At 40.0% G+C, this 16879-nt stretch overlaps 1 protein-coding gene across 3 annotated transcripts in view; it reads left to right on the top strand.

Moving 5' to 3' along the window:
- The window catches only part of LOC124605134 (tetratricopeptide repeat protein 17), a 335078-nt gene that overhangs the window by 51468 nt on the left and 266731 nt on the right, over positions 1–16879 (top strand). For all 3 annotated transcript variants that reach the window (XR_006978605.1, XM_047136616.1, XM_047136617.1), the window contains exons 3-4: positions 4011–4122; positions 10450–10676. Coding sequence is in view for 2 of the 3 variants with exons in the window: in XM_047136616.1 (XP_046992572.1) it covers positions 4011–4122; positions 10450–10676 (339 nt within the window). In the remaining variant the exon portion in view is untranslated. The remainder of the gene's footprint in view (positions 1–4010; positions 4123–10449; positions 10677–16879) is intronic.

Here is a 16879-nt window from a genome sequence, read left to right as displayed (position 1 = left end):
ATCCTTATGGAAGTGATACATAAGGGCTGGAGTAATACATAAGGATTATACTATATTTTCAGAGTGATTATTTAAAGCCGGTTCTAGAAACTAAGTAAGTAAGCTTTATTGGGACAGTTTATCTCTGTCTTCAAGAGTGTGTCATGTAAAATTCTTCAACATCTCTGTGAACTCTTTCAGGATGAAATAAACCTGTGATCATTTGTGCTTCCCTTATCTGTATACGTTCAATATCCTGTTATTCCTATTTGATATCAGTCCAACTTACGTGAGCAATATTCTAGGACAGAGCACACTAGTGATTTGTAAGCAATCTCCTTTGTAGGCTGATTGCATTTACTCCATATTCTGCCAATAAATCAAAGTCTACCATCCACTTTACCCAAGACTAAGACCATGTGATCATTCCATTTCATATTCTTAAGTGCTACATCTGAGTGAGTTGATAGATTTCAATTGTGATTCATTGATATTATAATCGTAGCATACTACATTTTTTGTTTTGTGAAGTGCACATATTACATTTCTGAACATTTAAAGCAAGTTGCTAATCTTTGCAGCACTTTGAAATCTTATCAAGATCTGACTGAATATTTTTGTAACTTCTTTCAGACAATATTTCTTTATAAATAAGTGCATTATGTGCAAAAAGTCCGAGGTTACTATTAATATATCCCCTAACCACTAGCATGAGTATGCAGATCTGTTTCTGCATTCTCGTGAAAAAGTGTCAGAATCGGTAAAACTGTCAGCACCTCTGCAAGAACACAGGAAATCTTTCTTGTTCTGTTTCTTCAAGAAAATGTGCTGTCTCCCAGCAACAGTTATTGTAGGGGTCTTGTTTTGTATCGGAAATCTTTAATGAAGTGCCTGCAGTAGGAATACATTTCCAGAAAGCCTCTCACAACACAAATGTACTGAGAAGTCAGAAAATCTGTTATGGTTCCTAGTTTCTTACTGGATCTTGATGGACTCCATTTCTGTTTAGCCGTTGCTCCAAAATTTGCATATTCATTGTGGGAAAATACTTGACTTGCTGCAGACAAATAGTATCATCAATTCATCATAGTGGGTAAAAATCCAGTTTGGTGATTTCTCTCTCTTTTCAGTAGTCAATGCTAAAATGCTGTGTATCATCTTTCTTCTCCCCAAGGACCCAAGGGGCAAACTGAGGAATTCTCTGATGTCTGAATGATTATTACTTGTAGCATTTTCTCAATTTCCTTCTGAATTATGCACATTTCATTGGGATACACACTGTACAAATGCTGGCTCATGAGAAGATGACTCCCATATTGGTATGGTACACACACTGGGTCAGCTGGTCTGCATTGCTTCCACTCTATCTGTGAATGCTCCCATAAATTGACTCGGAGTAGCTAACAGTAACTGATATTCCTGGTCAAGCTGGGACCTATTGCTAACTAGACAGTAGATTCTTCCAGTGTGTAGTGGTTGGTAATGCTAGTATAGCATGGTTCTTCCTCAATGGGACTGAACTGAATAGTCAGGCCTGGTGCTCAATTGTGAAGTGTGTACCTGGAAACCAGAGGGACCACAAGATACAACCCCATTTTAATTACAGAAATTTGTCAATCTGTGTTTAACCTATCTTTCATTTCTCAGTGATGTGATGGTTCACCAGGAATGACTTGCGGTCCCCTTTGCCTGATAGAATTACTGGGATAGCCTAAGGACACACAGGTCATTGAAGTAGCATCCAGTGGAAAGAAGCCAGGCTGTTGAGCCTGATAAAATTATTATTATATTACTGAACCAAACTGAACTTGCCTATCCTTGCCACACCCCTTAGGGGTGTGTTGCTTCCATTCATGGCAGTTGTTGATTAAAAACTTTTCATGTCCATCTGTGATGGCTGTTATTGTCGTTGGCATGGGTATTTCTTTTGAGAGGGTGAGTGCCTTCTGACATGTGACCAGAGCTTCAAAAGTAAATGGCACATCCAAACTGTTGACTAGAATTTGCCTCCTTGATGACTCTGAAAAATGTGTGTCTTCAGTGGTGGGCACTAGCCCACAGCAGTCATTTTTGTGTGAACTTGTGGAGCAGCTTTGTCATTGTAGGGCTCCAATCTTCCACAGTCTGTTTCTGATTGTGCTGCCTACAAGAAGCCTCACCAGTGATTACACTCTGGCATAATGACAAATTTTAAAGTCTGTGTTCTATCAAATTTGATAGATATTCTCACAGCACAGGTTTCTGTTAGTTGAACTTATCTTCCATTTCCATTCTTCAGAACAATGGCCTTTGAATCTGGGAACATATTTTCCTTCAGCCAGTTACAATAGGCATTCAGTACAGTACATAATGACTCCTCAGAATTGACTCATGCCTGGACAAGCTGGTAGTCGACAGTAACTGTGATATGATTTCCCAACATTTGAACAACAGTCGTCTATTGAAGATTTACACCTGTGGCGGCCTCACCCCCATAGGTGGTCATCTCATATGACTTTTTTTCTGATTTTGAGGGCTGGGTGAGCTATTGGATCTTCTGTATGGTGATGGGGAAAGATTGTGGCATGTTGAAGGATGACCTTGATCAGGGCGTAGTTTGACCTGGTCCAGCAGGTTGGCTGCAGTTATCTGGAGGTCCTGGCTCACATAGACCTGTCCTACCGCATAACATCTTGTAGTATAATAGTTGTTGAATACCCTTCCTTCTTTACAGCAGTTTATGTCTCACCCTGTGTATCCACAACAGAAATGCCCTGTGTTCTCCTCCAACCTCCAAATATCTTTCTCAATGGCATTGTATTTGCGAGGGAGCCGGTAGTATCTGTGTCACTGAGAGCGTTGGATGTTGTCTGACAAATCCCGCATCAATCCATGGATTTTGTTTCGCTTCTTCAGTGTAGACCTAATTTGTAGAGGTCATTGCCAGTGACCTCTATTCTTTAATTAGTGATGTCACCACCTACTTTGACATTCGACATTGCTACTTCAAGATTAGACATCAGCAGATGTTATAAATCCTCACCTCTTTTCTCATAGTGTTTTCCTAATCAGCAATGCAAAGATCTGGTGGTCTACCAGGACTACCATTTATACATCATTCAGAAGTCTGTTGAACGTGTTTTTGTGTACTCTTTTGTGGTGCATTGTCTCACTTTGCAGGCACGACTTGAAGTCCTCTGGTGTGGCGACACCCTTTAAGAGAAGTGCTTGATAGACATCTTCTGCCCTGCCCTTCATTATGTGTAAAACTTTGTAAACCTGTGTCTTATTTTGGTTTACTGTGTGACACAGTACCAACACACTTTGTATGTACAACTGAGTCATCTTTCCCAAGTGTTGGCTCCTGTTCTTCAATTCTTTAGCTTTGTGTGTGTCTGCTCCTCATTGTTGTGAAAAGTTTTCTTGATCTCCATGTGAAATTTGTTGCAGCTCTTTAGCTATTCCTCATTGTTTTGAAACTACTATTGGAGTACTGTCTCAGTAAAACTGGGTATAGAGGGAGCTGAAATGTTGCCTCAATGAAGAGTGCTCCAGTTTATCTGTACAAAGAACATGCTAGCAAATTAAACACCCCATAAATGATCCAGTCACAGCATTTTCCAGAAGCTATAAATTTTAAATGATAAAGAATTCCAGAAGCCAGATTTAACGGGTGACATACAAGTCACCAGCCATCTTCTCTAGCCAGCGGTCTCCAATAGATGATACACAACATGTAGCAATATTTAACAGCTCTTCAGTACACTTCAGTATATCTGAGACAAAGAGCTAAATCTGTATTGTATCCAAGTGTGGTGAAGTGCTGTTGATAATATATATTGATATTTTGCTACTTTTTGACAGATTGTGATTGGATAAAGATATTTGTAAATTGTAGTAATCAGATTGATGTTTCTGTAGTAGATAGTATGTCAGTGTTTGTGCATATTTAAGTTGAGGAAAAATACACGTCAAAGAAAAATTCTATTCCCTTGTACCTGACAGGATAGATGTTCATAAATATATAATGACATTTCTGTCTTTTTCTTTAGGATAGAGAAATTTTTGCCATCGAGTTTAATTCAGGAAAATTACTTTAAGAAACCAGATTGTACAAAGGCAGCTCGATTGGACTTTAGCATGAGGACATTTGAACATCTCAAGGTAATTATTTGTGCCTGCAATTTTAATAATTATCTGTAAGTACCATCATTATGTAAAAAAAAAGCTTTATTAGATATGTATGCTTTCATATTGAATATTATTGTTACTCTTGTGGCTGAAATGTTGCTTTCTGCTTGTCTAGTGCTAATTAGACATACATTGAAACACACGTAACTGCACATTCGCTCAGTATAATAATATTCTGATATATAAAACACATGTGTGTGCCTGCACACGCACACACACACACACACACACACACACACACACACAGTGCAAGTTTTTGTGAAGTTCAAAGTACTTGCAAAAAATAATGAAAGGAACTTGAAAGCCATATACCATTTGTGTAAATGTAGGCTCTGCCAGCCTACACTATTGTTAAAAGCTCTCAAGTTTTCAACTGGGTGGCAGTGTTAAAATGCAGTAACCATTTCAAGAGTGTCATACTTGTCATCTTCTGTCAATGTGAAGTATACATTTTTCAGACAAACTAATATTTATGTAACAAGTCAGAAAAACATAAAACCAACTAATTTGTATGTCAAATGATCACATTATAAAGCTTTCACGGGGCTTCTACATCCAAACAAAGAATGTTGGTCACAAAAGACACACACAGTCTGTGGTGAAAGAAAGGAAAGAGGATTGTAACTTTGCAAATACCCTGCTTTGTCCAGGCTTTCCTTGCAGAGGTGCCTGGTGAATGTCATTGAGAAAACATGGGATACTTCTTCATGTATAGATCTGTTGCATGTTGTCACTATGAACCATGAAGTATGCCCATTCTGATATCCAGCTGCAGCTGCCTATTCCAGCAGAAGTCAATTTCCAAAGGAGTTTTCATCTTCTAATTATCTGTACTATCTGCAGGCAAATGTTTCCATACACATTGAAATGCCTTCCTCTGTGTGTGTGTGTGTGTGTGTGTTTGTGTGTGTGTGTGTGTGTGTGTGTGTGTGTGTGTGCGTGTGTAATAAAAACTATCAGTGATATTAGTTTTAGATCAAGAGCTCTCTCTTTTTTTTGTCAGAAAACAGATCTGGATTTCCATTCAGGAGGACAGCAGCTTGAATTTCCTTATGGCCATACAGGTTTAGGTTTTCCATGATTTCCCGAAATTGATTAAGGGAAGGTTCTGGTCAAGAGACACAAACCATGTGTGAAGTTTAGAATTTTTTTCATACAATAATTGTTTTTCTTAATAAGCGGTTTGAAAAAAGAAGAAGAAGAGAGCTGAAAATGGGGGCTGCAGCCCTTGTCAAAGTATGTGTCTCACAACATGGCCTGGTTTGTGTGAAGCGTTCTACAGGCTTGTGACTATTTCTGAAAGTGGGTGACAATCATGATACAGTTCTGAAAAATCTTGAAAAAAGGCAACTATTAGCAACATGTGTCAATTTGTTGGCATGTTTTTCTAAATTCAATCAACTTTAAAATTCAAATAAAAAATATCTCTTGCTAAGACTCCCTAAATTTAATTATCTTTCATGTAAACAAAAAGTCAAATGAATAGGTTAGTCCAGGAATGGAAGACAGCTGTCAAAGTGTAGACACAAGTATTTCTTGGTAGACTTACTTTATTTTTTGAATATGGAACTAGTATTCAGTAAGAACAGGGTTAACATGGAGGCGAATGACGTGAAATCCAGAAGAAAACTGGTTCAGACTTGAAACTTACAGGCAGAGTAAAACTGTGTGCCTGACAGAGACTCGAACTCAAGACCTTTGCCTTTCGTGGGCAAATGCTCTACCAACCGAGCTACCCAAGCACAACTCAAGATCCATCCTCACAATTTTACTTCCGCCAGTATTGGGACGGGTCGGGATTCGTGCTGGGGTAACTTAGTTGGTAGAGCATTTGCCCCCAAAAAGCAAAGGCCTCGAGTTTCAGTCTCAGTCTGGCACACAGTTTTAATGTGCCAGGAAGTTTCAAATCAGTGCACACTCTGCTTCAGAGTGAAAATTTCATTCTGTTCAGACTTACCTGAGAATATTGACTAATCTTTTCATGAATATTTAGGAGTTCTGGCTGTGCATGGATCCAGACTGTGCAAATATCATTTCACTAGCCATGTATTAAAATATTTGAATGACAGTATTTTCCCTATCAGGATTTTTTGTGATCTGTGCAAACCATTTGACTTTGTAAATCATAATGTTCTTGTGGAGAAACTAGAAGTTTATGCCTTTTGAAGTGCAATGAGTAAGTGGTATTTATCGTGTCAGAAGCAAACTAAAAAAAAAAAATTAGATACATTACTACATACATACATTATGGTTTATAAATTAAACTAGTCAAGAATGAAATAAATGATTAGACACAGATTGTGTTGTCAAACATAAGGTGATTTTAATCTATACAGTGGATGCCCAAAAATTTGCAACGTCCAGTGCACTTTGTGTAAGCGTTTACAAGGTCCTCCATGGTGCACACAGTTGGAGGTAATGTGCATTGTAGTAGATGTGTTGATATCTGCACGGCAGCTCTGCACTCACACTGGAGAGAACCCACCTGGAAGCCCCACCTCTCCAGATTACTCTTGGATCTTGTGACAGAAGAACGCAGGTGGTTGAGTGCTTTCCATGTGGACCATTTCTCTGTGTGGCCTGGGGGAAGAACTTCTTGCGGGACAACCCGTAGTGCTACGACATGTCTCATTCAGAGCAACATCAACTTTCTTTGTATGTGTAGATCTGCACCATACTGGGCAATCGTACTCAGCTGCAGAGTAGCAGAGGGCTAATGCGGATGTGCGCACTGTGTCTGGCTGTGCTCCCCATGTTGTTCCAGTCAGCTTCCTAACCACATTGTTCCTGGCAGCCACTTTTTGCTTTGTTTTTAAGCAGTGTTCTTTATATGTAAGAGCATGGTCCAGAGTGACTCCGAGGTATGTTGGAGTCTTGCAGTGTTCTAAAGAGGTTCCTTCCCAATCTATTTGCAAGGTTCTACTAGCCTGTCTGTTTTGGAGGTGGAAAGCACAGGTCTGGGTCTTAGAAGGATTTGGTTTCAATTGATTGTCTCTGTAATAGGCAGTTAATTCTTTCAGAGCATCAGTTAGCTTCCGCTCCACCCTCTCAAAGCTGTGATCTTGTGCTGTAATTGCTCGGTCATCTGCATATATGAAACTTTGTGTTCCTTCTGGTAACGACTGGTCGTTAGTGTATATATTGAAGAGGGTGGGTGCCAGTACACTGCCCTGTGGCAACCCATTTTTCTGCTGCATCCATCTGCTTCTTTGTCCTTGATATTTCACAAAATATCTTCGGTTCTGCAGAAGATTTCTAATTAGACAGGTTAGTTTGTAGTCCTTGGTGAGGTTGTATAGCTTCAGCAACAAGAGTCTGTGGTTGACAGTGTCGTAGGCGGCTGAAAGATCTATAAACACCGCTCCTGTTATCTGCCGCCTTTGGAAGCCGTCCTCTATATGCTGTGTCAAATTCAACACCTGTGCTGTGCAGCTCTTCCCTTGTCTGAATCCTGCCTGTTGAGGGATCAGTAGTGGTTCTATCATATCTGTAATTCTTTGGAGGATCAACCTTTCCAATACCTTATACAGGTGGCATAGGAGGGAGTTTGGCCTATAGCTTTTAGGGTCATCCCGGTCTTTCCCTGGTTTATGTATAGCTATAATTTTTGCTTTCTGACAAGATTTTGGCATCTTGCCGCTCTTGACACAATTATTCATTAGCTCGAGCAGCCAGCACTTTGCACCTGGACCAAAGTTCTTGATCTGTTCACTTCTTATGTCATCTACCCCTGCTGCTTTTCTGACTTTGCACTTATTTAGAGCTGAGTTGAGAGCTGAGTTGAGCTCATTCAAATTGAATGGTCGAGACAGAATGTTTACCTCTTGTTCGGGCTCCCTTTCCAGGGTTTGTCTCCCGATTTTACTGGTATGGTCAGGTTTACCATTTTTCAAAAGCTGGTGTGCGATCTGGTCTGCCTTCACATTTGTATGCGTATTGGGTTGGGAGGGATCATTGTTAAGGTGTCGTAACAATCTCCAGGCCTTTTGACTACTTCTACTCATCTCACATTCTGTCATCAGTTTAATCCACTGTTCTCTCTTCGCCTCAGAGATTGAGGAGAGAGTATTTTGCGCAGCCAGATAAGTTTCCTCGCTATAAGGATTTTCTTCATATAGTCGATAGTATCCATCCAGCAGAGCAGCTGTTTCAGGTGTCACACCCTGCAGATACATTGTCCTACACCCTCTTGGAATTGATGCCCGGGAGCAATGTCTGACAGTTTGAACAAAGCTGTCATACTCTTCAGGAATAGGTCGCACAGACTTAATCTCCTTGTCCAGCATCTTAGCAAATTTTTTCCAATCAGCTTTCTTGAAATTGTATCTCCGTTTGAAATTCACCTCCTGTGGCCTTATTGCTGGAAGAACTTGACACAGTAGTGGCCTGTGTTGCGTCTTTGGTATGGGTGAGCACACTGATATGGAGCAAAGCTGTGTGATGTCTTCACTCACAAAGAGGAGGTCAGGGTTAAATCCACGTTGTCACCTGCCACTGTTGAAGGAAGGGGGTAGCTTGCTGTCATGTATAAGAGACAACTGGCGGGATTCAGCCCAGGAGAGGACTGCCTCCCCATTTTCGTCATCTTCAGAGTATCCCCACAAATGACTATGGCTGTTAAAGTCACCGATTACTACAGACGTCTTGCTGTTATGGAAGTTCCTGGGTGGTGTGAAGGAAAATGCAGCCGAAGGGGGCTTATACACAGAGGTAACCACGCAGTTACTCAGCTCCAGTGAGATGACTTCGATGTTATTTTCTACGGTGCAGTGAGCACTGATTATCTGAAGCCCTGGTCTTACAAATATAGCACTTCCATACTGAGAGTGCGGTGTTTCTGCAGCTAGTTTCATGCCCGGTATTTTTGGTCGTCTCTGTCGCTCATCTCTATGCGACTCTTGTATACACAGGACGTCGCATTTTTTGTCACAGCATAGGTTGGATAACAGATGTTCTTTGGCTGATGATATGCCTTCAATATTTATAGATATGATAGTTAAAGTTGGCTCTGATAAGGACTGTTTATTTACTCGCATGTTTGTTTGCTTCTGGTGTGAGAGAATCAGCCGTCTAGGTATACCTAGACGCCCAGGGGACGCCCGGATGTGTAAGGCTTAGTTGTCAGGACACACCCTTCGTGGAAGCTTCTCTCATGTCCCCCCAAATATAACTGATAGGAAGCAAAAGGTCATTGTATGTAGCTCATGTAGCTTACATGATGAATATGCCTCTGAGGGGGAGGGATGTGAGAGGAAGTTACTACTACTACTACTACTACTACTACTGGTGATCCACATTCAGTTTTAGGACCACTTCTTTTATTTCTGTATACAAATGACCTTTCATCTTACACTGGAAAAACACACCAACAACAAAAGCATCAATAAATGAAAGTGTTATTGATTGACTGTCAGTAAATAATTTATCACATAACTCTGCGTGCGTGTGGGGGGGGGGGGGGGGGGGGGGACAGTTATTTCAATTCAGTAAAATGCCTTCAGTAATAATACACAGTGGAAAAGAAATACCAGAAATAATTGCTTAAAAGACATAAGTTTTCACATTAATCAGAACTTGAGTTGGAAATAATATATTATACATGTTCTCAAATACTTGAGTTTAGCAATATTTGCTCTAAGTGTATTTGCTGGTTTTGGTAATGAAAGCATTAGAAAATTAGCTTACTTAGCATACTTCCATTCATTGATGTTGGAAGGCGTAATTTTGTGAGCTGGCAGCTCCACACACACACACACACACACACACACACACGTAGGTAACTGTTTACTCTCAACAGCCTCACAGTGCATTTACTCTCTTACGAAATTTATTGTGAAGAATAAGGCACCATTTTAAAATAACAAAAGCATTCATAAATATAACATTATGAATAAAACTAGACTTCACTATCCACAACTTATAAAGAAAATGTTCACCCATAAAACAATTTGATCATCTTCCGTATAAATTAAAGTTGGTAGCAGATGATGACAGTTTCAAGAACAAATTTAAATCATTCCTACTCAGTAACTCCTACTGTTCCATATATGAATTCCTGAATTGGTGGTGTGTATGTGGTTTGGTAATGTTTATAAAATTTTGTTGTAGATAAAGCTTTTAAAAATCCAGTAATGTAATTGGCAAGCATGTAGCCATTTTTTCATAGAGAAAATGTCTTATTCGTAAATCGACTGACATATTCCATGTCATGGCAAGTTGTTACAAATATGATCCATGGAGCATGAACAAAAGATTGCAGTTAATTAGTACAAAGTAACATGCACAAAAATGTAATTTCAGGCTATGGTTGAACGCAGAAATCTTAGTATGAGCCCAGAGCTCCTAGTACTTCAAGATCTTGTGGTGAATGGGGATATAAATTTCTTTGTGCACCAGATTTCTTCCTCACTGCAGAAGAACAGAACATCGTGGTTGCATTACAATCTTGCAGCAGCTTATTGGCGAGCTGAAGGAAATGCTCCAAAAGCTATTGAATGTGCTCGAAGAGCTGTCCACTTTTCCCCAAGGTAATGGACAAGTTTACTTTTTTGTTATTTGTATTGAATGCACTTAGATTAGCACTAGGCAACATTTTGTAATGTTGTATTATGTTGCTCATAGAGTTGTTGTATCAGTAGTGTTCTCTAACAGTTGTTGACCAATGGTCAATAGTGAGATGATAGCACACCGACAGAGGGGGCAGTTCAGAATCATGCTAGGCCAACCAGGTGTATGTTTTCCATTATGCTAATGACACTCACCAACCATCAAACTGAAAAGTTATTGTGGTAGCTATTAATAATGTGCTAACTTTTTTTTTTTAACATATGTCGGGTCATGGATTTCAGTTATTTTTGTACAACTGATCAAAATATTATACTCATTAAGCCGTGTTTCCGATGGCAATTAAACTTCTGCAAGCCACCTGCAGAAGCTACATCTGCAAGTTCTTTCAAGTGGAAGCACCCCCAATAAGTAGACATCCTAGTTTTGTCAATTTGCAGAAGTGGCTCTTGCAAGTTGATGGACACAGTTTCTTGCATCTTTCCTCAAATTCTTGCTGAACTTGCGAGTTCCTCAAACTTACAGAAGTTTTGTATGTTCAATGATAGTAGAAAAATGTCAGTGTCAAAAAAGGAAAATGATGCAAAGACAAGTGGGACAAAACAAATGTACCGCAGAACCCATAAGCATACATAATTGGCCACTAGGGACCGATGACCTCAGATGTTTGGTCCCATAGTCCTTACCACAAATAAAACAACAACAAAAAAAGAATGGCCACTGTAGCCAAGGAAGTGTGAAATGAATTTACCAATTACTTTTTTTTCACCAGAAGGGGAAGTAGAATGGCAATACAGACATCTTTAAATTTTAGCTGATTTTTTTTAATGTTTGCAAGAACATCAATGCATTACTTTCATAATAAAATAGTGTTTGCAGAAATAATAGAGTAATTAAAATGTCTCTCTTATTGATACAGCTTGCAGCATTTTCATATTGTATTTTTGAATATTTGATTTTACAATAAAAAAGAGATGTTTGAAGCCAGCATATGACACACTCAGAAAGTTTTCAATCTGAGTGAAGTGTCCAATTTTATTTCATTCAATAGTGTTTTTTGATAACTTAAGTATATTCATCTCTGTGTCTACTTCTTGACCTAAACTTTTCTGTAACTCTTAGCTTTTTTTCCATAACAATTTTTCTTCAATAATAATAATGCAACAAATAGCAATGGCTGCCCTTTTTTTTACCACAACACTCTAAAACTTCCACTTATCTGTCACACAATACAACTGTAGCGGAACATTTGTGCAAATACTTGTAGAAGTCCATGAAATTATCTTGCAATAATGATTTGCAGAAGTAAGCTTGTGCAAGTTTTTGTTCTAACCTGAACATCTCAGCAAGCATTTGCAGGACTTATGTGGAAGTTACTAGCTAAAGAACACACACTTTTATCTTTTATGTTCGCCTCATAGCACTTTTTTTCCCATTACAACAGAAAGCAGCCTCTTTCTGTACCACTTGTTTATGTTGATGGTTACTCAACAGTGGAGGATGTTCTTGATGTTTTTTATGTTAACTTTAATTGTACACACTTTTGGTCACACATCACAAGTGCAAATTTAGTTTCATGTGCGACAACAACAGTCTGATTTCCAAATTGCATTATCACCATTAGAAGGGCTTTGTCATTGGCAGTATTGGTCATGTGTCTGTCTTAATTGGCTACAAAATTGTGACAATGTCATGTACATTTTAAGAAATATGCTATATATGCAAGTCAGTGACTTGGGAAACAGAAAAACAGATGTAATACTGTAGCTATACTGGATACCAAAATGTGTGAGCTATTAGCTATTATTTTGTATAGAAGAAAAATATCATAAAACTGCCATATTGTAAAACTCTGTTTACTGTGAAGCAGTCGCAAGCGGACACAGGTCAAATGTGCATTCCTGCAAACAATGCGCAAGATTTTGGTTGTAGGCACCATCCACACTTTTACCTGCAAATAGGCACTTACACTGGAAAGAATTTAAGAGAACAGGAGGCAACCAAGCTGTATTTAGTAATTTCCAATTTATACTTGTATATTATGAATATATGCAGATATTGTAATACACTGCATTAAAGATTTCTCCAAAATGCATCATTTTTAGTACAGTTTGTTTTGCAAGCATGTCAGGAAATGCACGTACATGTGAAATGTGAGTAGGTAGTGCACTTAACTCTGAATTGTGGAGTTCTAGGTTTCCTTAGCATTAGTCTAACACTTTCCACCTGTGTCGACTGACACTTTTCGTTACAACTGGGGAGGAAATTTAAAAGCAGGATGGTAATTATGACCAACGTAACATGGAGAATTCAAGTTGAAGCTGCATACAAGTGACGGTTAGTGCAAGATTCAGTATCGGGTGAGCATAAAATGGTAATTGGATCCTTCTAGTGCCCACTGAACTCACCTCGTGATGTAATGAGAAACCTTAGAGAAAATTTAAGTTCACTTGTAAGTTCCCTTATGGTACCATAACCATAGGTGGAGTCTTTAATCATTCAACAATCAATTGGTAAAATTACAGTTTTGTTAGTGGTTGACATGACAAGATATCATGTGAAACATTACTAAATGCCTTCTGTGAAAACTACATAGAATAAATAGTTTGGAACCCCACTCATGATGCAAATTCATTAGCTCTAACAGCAAGAAATAGGCACGACCTCTTTGAGGATGTCCATACCGAAAGTAGTGTCAGCGACTGTGACGCATTTGGCCAACAATGATTACCAAAGTACAAAAGACAGTGTGATTAGTTGGTTCAGGACAGAACTAATGAAGCCTCAGACAAGCGCTGTCATGGTCGGGGATGACACTTGAACCCTATGCCCGTCCACAATGCTAACGACACTGCTAGCCACACGGAGCGATAGAGCAATTAGATGAAAAGAAGCAGAAATTACAAGCATTGGCCAAACAACTTAGAAGATACAAGAAAAGCAAAATAGAAGGAAACAAAACCAAACATTCAACACACACCAAAAGAGATTTTACCAGACAATAGGTAATACACACATTAAAATAGACAATCCACCAAACATAACAGACACAGAACACTTCTGGAGCAACATATGGTCAAACCCAGTACAACATAACAGACATGCACGGTGGATACAAGCAGAAACAGACACATACGAGATGATACCACAAATGCCTGAAGTGATAATTTTGCAACATGAAGTCACCCGAGCAATTAATTCTACGCACAATTGGAAAGCCCCTGGAAAAGATAAAATAGAAAATTTCTGGCTAAAGAAGTTCACCTCAACACATTCACATCTAACTAAATTATTTAACAGTTACATTGCAGACCCATACACAGTCCCTGATACACTTCCACAAGGAATAACTTATCTGAAACCTAAAGATCAAGCAAACACAGTAAACCCAGCAAAATATCACCCCATAACATGCCTACCAACAATATACAAAATATTAACTTCAGTCATTGCACAGAAATTAATGACACATACAACACAGAACAAAATTATAAATGAAGAACAAAAAGGCTGTTGCAAAGGAGCACGAGGATGTAAAGAGCAACTGATAATAGATGCAGAGGTGACATATCAAGCTAAAACTAAACAAAGGTCGCTACACTATGCATACATTGATTACCAAAAAGCTTTTAATAGTGTACCCCACTCATGGTTACTACAAATATTGGAAATATACAAAGTAGATCCTAAATTGATACAGTTCCTAAACATAGTAATGAAAAATTGGAAAACCACACTTAATATCCAAACAAATTCAAATAATATCACATCACAGCCAATAAAGATTAAGCATGGAATATACCAAGGAGACTCATTAAGTCCTTTCTGGTTCTGCCTTGCTCTGAACCCACTATCCAACATGCTAAATAATACAGATTATGGATATAATATTACTCGAACATACCAACACAAAATCACACATTTGCTATACATGGATGATCTAAAACTGGCAGCAACAAATCAACAACTCAACCAATTACTAAAGATAACAGAAGTATTCAGCAATTATATAAATATGGCTTTTGGAACAGACAAATGTAAGAAAAATAGCATAGTCAAGGGAAAACACACGAAACAAGAAGATTACATATTGGATAACCACAGCGACTGCATATAAGTGATGGAAAATGTAGATGCCTACAAATATCCAGGATACAGACAAAAAATAGGAATAGATAATACAAATATTAAAGAAGAACTAAAAGAAAAATATAGACAAAGACTAACAAAAATGCTGAAAACAGAATTTACTGCTAGAAACAAGACAAAAGCTATAAATACTTATGCTATACCACTATTGACTACTCATTTGGAGTAGTGAAATGGATTAACACAGACCTAGAAGCACTCAATACACTTACACTATCACAATGCCACAAATATAGAATACATCACATACACTCCTGGAAATGGAAAAAAGAACACATTGACACCGGTGTGTCAGACCCACCATACTTGCTCCGGACACTGCGAGAGGGCTGTACAAGCAATGATGACACGCACGGCACAGTGGACACGCCAGGAACCGCGGTGTTGGCCATCGAATGGCGCTAGCTGCGCAGCATTTGTGCACCGCCGCCGTCAGTGTCAGCCAGTTTGCCGTGGCATACGGAGCTCCATCGCAGTCTTTAACACTGGTAGCATGCCACGACAGCGTGGACGTGAACCATATGTGCAGTTGACGGACTTTGAGCGAGGGCGTATAGTGGGCATGCGGGAGGCTGGGTGGACGTACCGCCGAATTGCTCAACACGTGGGGCGTGAGGTCTCCACAGTACATCGATGTTGTCGCCAGTGGTCGGCGGAAGGTGCACGTGCCCGTCGACCTGGGACCGGACCGCAGCGACGCACGGATGCACGCCAAGACCATAGGATCCTACGCAGTGCCGTAGGGGACCGCACCGCCACTTCCCAGCAAATTAGGGACACTGTTGCTCCTGGGGTATCGGCGAGGACCATTCGCAACCGCCTCCATGAAGCTGGGCTACGGTCCCGCACACCGTTAGGCCGTCTTCCGCTCACGCCCCAACATCGTGCAGCCCGCCTCCAGTGGTGTCGCGACAGGCGTGAATGGAGGGACGAATGGAGACGTGTCGTCTTCAGCGATGAGAGTCGCTTCTGCCTTGGTGCCAATGATGGTCGTATGCGTGTTTGGCGCCGTGCAGGTGAGCACCACAATCAGGACTGCATACGACCGAGGCACACAGGGCCAACACCCGGCATCATGGTGTGGTGAGCGATCTCCTACACTGGCCGTACACCACTGGTGATCGTCGAGGGGACACTGAATAGTGCATGGTACATCCAAACCGTCATCGAACCCATCGTTCTACCATTCCTAGACCGCCAAGGGAACTTACTGTTCCAACAGGACAATGCACGTCCGCATGTATCCCGTGCCATCCAATGTGCTCTAGAAGGTGTAAGTCAACTACCCTGGCCAGCAAGATCTCCGGATCTGTCCCCCATTGAGCATGTTTGGGACTGGATGAAGCGTCGTCTCACGCGGTCTGCACGTCCAGCAGGAACGCTGGTCCAACTGAGGCGCCAGGTGGAAATGGCATGGCAAGCCGTTCCACAGGACTACATCCAGCATCTCTACGATTGTCTCCATGGGAGAATAGCAGCCTGCATTGCTGCGAAAGGTGGATATATACTGTACTAGTGCTGACATTGTGCATGCTCTGTTGCCTGTGTCTATGTGCCTGTGGTTCTGTCAGTGTGATCATGTGATGTATCTGACCCCAGGAATGTGTCAATAAAGTTTCCCCTTCCTGGGACAATGAATTCACAGTGTTCTTATTTCAATTTCCAGGAGTGTACATTCAGCAACAGAAAGATTCACATTAAGGAGAAAGGAAGTTGGAAGGGGATTTATCGACATAAAAAAACCTACATTATGGACAGGTAGACAATTTAAGAAAATTCTTTATAGAATGAAAATAAACTAGCAAAATACACAAAGCAATCAATCATATAAATACATTGGCTACACCATTGCAATTTCATAACCACTTCTCTACAATCCTTTAGATCACACAACATCAACAGATACGAAGAAAGTAAATTGGAAAAAGAAAACACTACATGGCAAGCACCCGTATCATCTAACACAGCCACACATCGATCAAGACGCATGCAACACATGGCTAAGAAAAGGCAATAT

Source organism: Schistocerca americana, chromosome 3 (genome assembly GCF_021461395.2).
Source record: "Schistocerca americana isolate TAMUIC-IGC-003095 chromosome 3, iqSchAmer2.1, whole genome shotgun sequence".
Taxonomy (NCBI): domain Eukaryota; kingdom Metazoa; phylum Arthropoda; class Insecta; order Orthoptera; family Acrididae; genus Schistocerca; species Schistocerca americana.
Note: the sequence above shows the minus strand (reverse complement) of the source record. Positions and strands in the feature narration are given on the sequence as shown.